General features: G+C 39.1%; 1 protein-coding gene across 3 annotated transcripts in view; it reads left to right on the top strand.

Annotated features, from left to right (window-relative positions):
* The first annotated feature begins 366 nt into the window (after positions 1–366).
* CDC14B (cell division cycle 14B) overlaps positions 367–8,645 on the top strand; it is a 55,456-nt gene continuing 47,177 nt past the window's right edge. For all 3 annotated transcript variants that reach the window (XM_080819419.1, XM_080819420.1, XM_080819421.1), the window contains exons 1-4: positions 367–491; positions 1,844–1,934; positions 2,474–2,549; positions 5,251–5,343. In XM_080819419.1, the coding sequence (XP_080675545.1) occupies positions 443–491; positions 1,844–1,934; positions 2,474–2,549; positions 5,251–5,343 (309 nt within the window). In that variant the 5' untranslated portion in view covers positions 367–442. The remainder of the gene's footprint in view (positions 492–1,843; positions 1,935–2,473; positions 2,550–5,250; positions 5,344–8,645) is intronic.

The following is an 8,645-nucleotide window of genomic DNA, read 5'->3' as shown; positions in this document are numbered from 1 at the left end:
CCCATCGAGCCTGTCTCTTCTGACAAGTCCTTTTAATGGCTTTTGGAACTGCTTGTTTTACGAGGCTGGCATCCGCCTTTCCTGCACTTTGCTGCAGGCCCCGACTTCAAGTGCAGAATTGCTGCGGGGCCTGGCCTGAAGCTGCAGAATACCGGGCCGAGGCTCAGCCCGAGCGGCTGGAGCTGGTCTGCGTCCCACTCCCTCGCTGCTCTGTTTGGGGACGTTTGAGAAGTTTTGAACTTCCGGGGTTGGCTGGCCCGCGTCTGCCTTGTGCAGGGTGACCGAGGGGCGTCGCTGTGCCCTGCCCTTGGGCGCGGCCCTTTAAACTTTCTGTTTTTTTAAACTTTGGGGGTGTGGTCGCGGCGCCTCCTCTCTCAGCGGCTGGTTGTTCCCTGGCCACCCGGTCCTCCCCTCCGCCCCGCCTTCCAGATGCTTTGGAGTCATGAGCCGGGAGGGCGCAGGGACCCCTCTGGTGGTGGAGGTGATCAAAGGTGAGTGGGGTGGCGCGAGGCTTTCCTGTCTCGGGAGCTGCTGTGACAGTCGTATTTAGGGGGTGTCAGGCCGTGCCGGGGGAGGCGAGGAGGCGCCTATTGCCGGCCAACAGCCGCCCTTCAACTTCGGGGCCCGGCCGATGCTGTCTCACGGGCGTGGGTGGCCTCCCGGGACTCCTCGTCCCCAGGCATGGTCTTGCTTTGGGGCGAATCCGCACAGATGTGTGCAGTTGGGAACCTGGTGTCCCACCCCTGGCTGGCAGAGGAGTTGCCCCTACTCACCCACGGGAGCAGAATCCTAGGTCACTCTTTGCACAGGGATCAAGGGTCATTTGTGGTTAGCAAGGAATCAGCTCCGTCATATGTTTGAGTGTTTGTGGTTACAAGACATTTCAGTTGAGGAGTTTGCAAGGAAATAAATACGGCAATTGTGCGAGTTGAACTGCAGACAAAAATTGTTTAAATTACCATTTTGGGAACGGATGCCAGCTGGCGTTGTTTTTTGTTTTTTTTTTTTTAACTATTTTGAAGGCTGTACTTGATTTTGCTACAATCTGAGTGTAAATAAGTATTCTATTAGCACTGTTTAGCATCACTAGTAGGTATTTGCAGGTGACTGCTTCACCATGGATTTTTAGGCAACTTTTTTGGGGGGGGAGACAAGGGAGGAAGGGTGGAGCCTCTGAGCATTACTTACCGTTCTTGCTAAACGTCCCAGCAGCCTGACTGCATTTATACAACGCAAGTTCATCTCACTCATCTTGGAGAAACCTCTCATTGCTTCTGTTATAATGGTGATTTGTCTAATGGTAAAAATAACTACAAAAGTAGTGATCCCTAAGAATAGTTGAATAAACTTATGGTTTGTTTTGTTGTTTGTGTTCTACAGAAGTAAACGTTAATTTTGCAGCTATTTTGACAGCATTCTTTAGCTTCTACTTTAAAAAATATAGTTTCCTATTGAAACGATTTTTTAGGATGGCTTGAAAACCTACTGACACATAGCGCCAGTAATCTGCCTATCCAATGCATGCTGCTGTTTGCTGAAATTTCTTAGCCCAGGGGAACCAAAGTTTTGTAATGAGAGGTTCCTCTAGAAACCTAGCCATATTGCTGTGAAAAATTACTTATTGCTATTGAGATTTATGATTTTAACAATTTCTCCTTTAAAAATGTTGCTTATTTATTGTTACCCACCAAAATAGCAGAACACTTTGAAATTACCCATTGGCACCCTTACCATGCATGAAAAAAAATAAAAATTTGACTTCATCTGAAAAGAGTTGCATCATGATATGTGAAACTTTTTTTAATAACCTGAAGGAAGGAACATTGCAATTTTTCCATTTCAGATCGCCTTTGTTTTGCCATTCTCTACAGCAGACCAAAGAGTTCATCAAATGTACATTATTTCAGCGTAGATAATGAACTTGAATATGAGAAGTAAGTACTGCTTTTTTAAACAATTGTTAGTAACTTTTTTTTTTATTTTGAAGAATCTAAAGGTATGTTTGTAAATAGAATAGCCTTGGAAAATTACAAATCTGTTGATTGATAATTGCCAAGTACTTTTTTCTTGGTAGTATAACCCTTGGTAATAAAGTAGACCCTTAGGGCAAATATCAAAATGAAGGAAAATTCCTAAATTTTACACGTTATATTTGAAATCTAGCAGCTTAAAGTACACATGAGATATAAACTAGAATAGTTATAAGTAAAATGTGGAAAAATGTGTGGAAAAACAGCTTTTTAATTCAGATATTATTGAGGCTGAATTTAAGCATTGTAGCCCTTGTTAAATTTTTTAGTAAGCATTCCTTACCAGAATACCACTAGTATGGCAGTATCATTAACATTGTTAACCGATAACAATTTGGTATATGCGTTCTTGTCATAGTTGGATATTGTAGTTCCAAAAAGGCATTTATAAAATTTAGAGGATCTGGAATGTATATGTATGTTTTTGTTTTTCATTTTTAAAGCTTCTACGCAGATTTTGGACCACTCAATTTGGCAATGGTTTACAGATACTGTTGCAAGATAAATAAGAAATTAAAGGTAAAGTCTTTTTTACTTAAAATTTGGCTTAGGTAATCATTGTTAGCCTAATTCTGGGGAGGGAAAATAAAGGAAAACATACATCTCTTTTTTATTTAAAAAAAAAAGTTATTTTTCACTGCAGTGTTGTTTGGGACATACATGTGATTTTTGTTTTATATAATCATAGTGTATATATGTTTCTTGTTCAGAGTTTGACTGAATGGTTTAAGATTGATTGGGTCATTTTGTTCTGGTTTGGATTGGTGATGCTCAGATACTTGAAAAGCCAAAGTAGAAATCGGTTTAATAAAGTGAGACCTCTTCCTGTCTGATCTAATGGAACTGAAACCTAACAAGAGAAATTTCCCTTGCTTTGGTTATTGTTCTTTCTGCCTTTACTTTGACAGAGTGCTTTATGACTTTATAAAGAATATTGGCTCATCTTACTTCCAGTCTATCTTTAATCTCCCATGATACTTGTACTCCTTGTGACTCTTCACCCCCACCTTTATATATACCATTAAGGAGCAAGGAAAGCAGGGACGAACAGCCTCTCTTTAAGCCTGTGTATGAGAGTTGCAAAAGTGTATTTCTGTTACTTTGAACTCAGACCCCATTCCTTTATTTAAAAAACTTCTAAGTTATGGTCACATCAATAAAAAGTGTTTATGTACTGCTTAGCAAGTCCAAATTAGTCACTGTAAATTCTCAAGTAGAAAATACTGGATTTAAGGGCAGGTGTTTCTTAAAAAACAGCTTTATCCAATTGATTACTTACCATCCTAATACACAGAAAGAAATAAAATTTCTTTTCTTTTTTTTTTTTTAAGATTTTATTAATTTATTTGACAGAAAGACAGTAAGGGAGGGAACACAAGCAGGGGGAGTGGGAGAGGGAGAAGCAGGCTTCCCGCTGACCAGGGAGCCCCATGTGGGGCTTGATCCCAGGACTCTGGGATCATGACCTCTGAGCTGCAGGCAGACGCTTAACGACTGAGCCACCTAGGCGCCTAAAATTTATTTTCAGTTAAAAATTAAATTGTATTGCAAATTTATGAGTGAGTAAGGCAGATTTTTTTTCCTTGAGCCTCAAACCTAAAATTCCCCATTGTAAATGTTAGAAGCACCTGTAAAAGGAGTTACTAATTTGCAAAATGGAAGTTGTAGCATTGCCTTTTGTCTTTTGTATTATATGTGTTTGCCCTACAGATTTATGTAGAGATGGAGACTCTTCTCTCTGGACTTTATTTTTTTCTTGAATAGGAATATAAATGTTTATGGTCTTGTATATTTATGGCCACACCCTCCTTCTTTTTTCCAGTTGCTAATGGCTGGTCTTTTGTTCATACAGGGCTGGGAAGCTAAAAATAATTTCCTCCCTGAGGCCACCCCCCTTGTGTTTCTTTGCTTTAATTTTGAAAGACTTTTTTTTTCCTTTCCTGTACTCCACCTTTTATCCTTTGACTCAACCAAGAATATATTGGCATATCGGTCCTTTTTTTTTTTCTTTTTTCTTCTTTTAACTTTTTATCATTTACCAGAACAACTTCTTTCAGGGTGTTGACCACCCAACCTGATGGAAACATTACTGCCTATTCAATTAGTGACAAAAGTGTGTTGAGAGTTTGAATTAAAGTGTCTTGTGCTTGTGTTCCTCTATGGCTGGTTGGGTTTTGGTTTTGTTTTTTTTTTTAAATCAACTTGGATCTCTTACTCTTTGTAAACAACTAAAGGAAAATAATGTACACGTTCATCATTGACTCACAGAAATCAAGAAATGTGTGCTTTTTGAACTGAATATATCCTTTCCCTTATGCTTACCTGAATCTGTTTCTGCTCACGTTAGTGAAATACAGGTGAGGAGGTGCTAACTATAATCATGTGCTTTTTTGGGTTTTTAAATTACATACCCTTGGGGACGCCTGGGTGGCTCAGTGGGTTAAGCCTCTGCCTTCGGCTCAGGTCATGATCCCAGGGTCCTGGGATTTAACCCCGCATCGGGCTCTCTGCTCAGCAGGGAGCCTGCTTCCTCTCTCTCTCTCTGCCTGCCTCTCTGCTTACTTGTGATCTCTATCTATCAAATAAATAAATAAAATCTTAAAAAAAAAAATTCCATACCCTTTCTATTTAACTTTTTATTGAAGTGTAATGTATGTACAGAAATAGATACAGATCTCGAGTGCACAGTTCAATGAATTTTCACAAACTGAATATATGTAGGTAATCATCTTGGTTATCAAATCAAGAACAACATTAACACCACCAAGTAAGAGCCCACTTTTGCTCTCTTATCTCTGCTCTACCCTCCCCTTGCCCTCTTACCCCACTCATCATCTTGATTTCTAACAGAATGAATTATTTCTGCCTGTTTTAATATACCCTTTTAATTATAATGGTTTTGGGAATTGATTTAGAACCAAAAATAGGAGAAGGAAAGCAAAGTCTCCCACTGCCTTTTCCAGCATCTCGTGTATTCTTTCAGAGCTTATAATCTAAGCCCCTCCCCACTCCTTAACTGTACTTTCATCCTAATCCAAAAACATGTCTTTTATGGGAAGGTACATGGTATTTTGGGATATCAAAGTTAATCATTGTAAAGATCTTGCTAAGGTGAATGCTTATACATTGTAAGGTTTGAAATTTGTCTTCATCACAAAATGAAGTTATAGAAAAGTTGAAATTAAAGAGAAAATACTAACACCTGTTTATCTTTGTGTAGTCCATCACAATGATGAGGAAGAAAATTATTCATTTTACTGGCTCTGATCAGAGAAAACAAGCGAATGCTGCTTTCCTTATTGGATGTTATATGGTAAGTATTTAACTGATTTCCTAACATATTAGTGAAAATGCATACATCAGTGGTACTTTAAATTGCAGTTGGAATTTGGAAATTACTTTTTCTAAGATAATATCTTGATTTCTTTCCGGAAAGAACATGTTTTGCTTTTAAAGATTTGATCAACAGGGAAGGCTGTGCATATTTGGGGGGACAGGGTATATGGAAGATTTCTGTACCTTTTACTTAGCTTTGCTATTCTGAACCTAAAACTGCTCTTTAAAAAGCCCATTTTTTTAAAAATTGACCAACAGTATGTGTTACGGCACTTAAGGTTAGAAGATAATGCCCCCAAAGCTGTGTTTTTATAAACCCATGATCCATTTAGTGAAGTTGTGAAAGTGGAGTCAGGACCAATAATTGATTTTTTTTCTAGAAAAACATCAAAGTGCGTCACATGAGGTAAGAGTGCTTTATAATTTGAATATAGGGAATTTTTTCCTAACTAAGGTGTGACTCTTAGGTCTATTCTCATGGATTCTCTCCATTCTCATGAAAACATCTAGCATGAGGACATAGTGTTGTAGGACAAGTTTTACATACTATATAGGTTACATAAGACACTCAGGGGTCTTTTTTTTTTTTTTTAAGATTTTATTATTTATTTGCCAGAGACAGCATGCACAATCAGGGTGAGCGGCAGGCAGAGGGAGAAGCAGACTTCCTGCTGAGCAAGGAGCTCAAAGTGGGACTTCATCCCAGGTCCCTGGGATCATGATCTGAGCCGAAGGCAGTTGCTTAGCTGAGGCACCCAGATGTCCCGAGGTTTATTTGAATCATTGGAAAATACAGTTTGGAATAGCCAGTATTTACACAAGAGTTATAAATTTCATTTATTTATAAGGATCATGGAAGATTTTGTTTTTAGAGTCACGTTTTATCAGTGCCTAGTATATTCATCTGCAGGGGTACCTTAGCAACAGTTTTCCCACAGTAGGCTGAGGGCTCCTCCAGAATAGTGCCCCTTATCTTTTTGTTTGTTGGTGTGGAAGCTAGCTATCCTATTCACTGGAGAAGAATAGTGAGTGGATGTGTCTTCTACTGCCATCCACAATAAGGGGATTGTTTCTGAAGTTCTTTAGATAAGTTTTTTCTTCCCCCAACTTGCTACTTGCCTCTGTCATGCCTTCCTCCTTTTGGAAGTTATTTTCTGGTATATAGTTTAATAATTTGGAATATACAGTGATTAAACCAGAAGTTAGTGGTACTGGCTGAAATTGTACCTAAACTTTTCATAATTTCCTTTTCTATGTTTAAGGTAAATCATTAGGAAATGTGATTAAGGCCTTTTTGCTTTTGTTTTCATCTTGTGTTCACTGAAGAAATGTTTCTGGGATAGCGCTAAGTTTTCTTACCATCTCTGAATGTGTGAAAACACTGATTGTAGATAGGTCTACTAAAATTTTGACTTTTTAAGCTTACCCAGATGTGTTGCTTTTGTGTTTTTTTTTCCCCTCATTTCTCGTGGTGTTCATTGTGCTTAGCACCAAAAATTCTTAGGGGGAAAAAAAACCTATGCAAGTTAAGAAAAAGAGTACGGAGAGGTGGCTCTTTTAACTGGGGCATTTGGTGCCATTACTTAGCCCCATTACTTAGCCATTACCTGGGTGAGAAGCCCCATGGATTAGAATAAATCACGACAACTTTATAGAAAAAGGGATGCAGCTAGAATTCTTGGGGTTTATAAAATATTAAAGGGGACCCTGGAGATATGGTCCTTAGTGTGACAGTAAAAGTCTTTACATTATCAAGGGGGAAATGGCTGAAGGCATTCCATTTAAGAAAATGTGCTCCTGAATAGAACACACAGAGCTCTGCCTCGGCTGCTCTTGTGTCAGTCATTTATTTGTCTCTGGTCAGATGTGATGTCCCCAAGGTGGTGGAGGCAGGGAGCAGGTCTTGGGGAGCCAGACATGGTGACTTCAGTGTCAAGAACCCCTAGAGAGGGTGGCTGTGAGTGTGGTGGGAACCAAGGGTTTTGTTAAAAACAAAGTACTTGATAATTTTATAAAGAAGGAATCTCTTTTTAAAAATCTTATTGCTGTTATTTTTTACGGCCAGTGATAAAACAGTGACTCCTTGGCACATTTACTGAAAATTTGTTGTCATATTTGCTCTAAGTTTGGTGTTGTCCTTTTGACTTTGTTTATGGTTGCGTTTTCGCAGGTTGAAGTTTATTTTTCTATATTTAACATATTTAGAGTTAGAAGTCCTTTCAGGATTTTATGGTCTCAGATTAGTACAGATTTGATTGGTTATTAAAGTGCCAGGTAAGCAATTTGGACATTCAGTTGAGTTCATTCCTCTGCTGAGTTAGAAGCCAGCTCGGCAGGAGGATTACAGTTCTTGGCTTTAGCAAAAGTCTTTGCAGCCGTGACTGGTTGGCTAAAATAGAAGCTTGGAGTTGAAATGATGCTAGGTGAGAAAACAGGAGAAAAACTTCTAATAAAAGGGAATTAATTAATTAATTAAGATTTTGTTCATTTATTACAGAGTGTGCAAGAGCACGAGTGGGGGGTGGGAGGTGCCGAGGGAGAGGGAGAAACAGGCTCCCTGCTGACCAGGGAGCACAGCTGTGGGCTCCAGGCTCAATTCCAGGACCCTGTGATCGTGACCTGAGTCAAAGGCAGATGTTTAACCAACTGAGCCACCCAGACGCCCCGAGAAAAAGAAATTTATTAATAGTAGCAAAGGAGTGTTAAGATATAATATAGATACCTCAAAGATTAAACATCGAGTTTGAATTTAATGGCTTTGGGGTAAGGATTTGATCTGGTTGAAGTCTGTTGAATCCTCTGATTAAAGAATTTTAGAAAGAGTGAGTTTCCTAGAAATTGGTTTGCAGCCTCGATAACCTTTTCTGGAGTTGTTGAGGAATTTTGGAAATAGTAATGCTTTTTAGTGATTCATCTGGAAGATGGTGTGGTAATGTTAGAACAAAAAATCTGGAGGAAGAACTGTTGGGAAGAAAATATTCCGAATGGACTGACTCTCTATCCATTATTTTACACTCTGAAAGGAATGCCCTCTCCATCTTCGTGTATTTAAAAGGACCTAATATGGAGTGTAGAGGAGGCCTGAATAAAGTGTCAGTCCTTCTATTTATTTTTTTTGTCTTAAAAGCAGAGGAGGTTTGGTTTTGAAAAAAGTCAAAATACTCAGCTATTGAAACAGGATTGATATGCCCATGCTCTGTTAGTCCCATTTGTCAGACGGGCAGGTGCTACATGTGGCAGAAATGAGATTATTGGCTTAACTATTCATTTGTCTTTGAT

This window comes from Martes martes (genome assembly GCF_963455335.1).
Source record: "Martes martes genome assembly, chromosome: 12".
NCBI lineage: Eukaryota > Metazoa > Chordata > Mammalia > Carnivora > Mustelidae > Martes > Martes martes.
The sequence above is the reverse complement of the archived record's forward strand: the minus strand, read 5'-3'. Positions and strand labels throughout refer to the sequence as shown.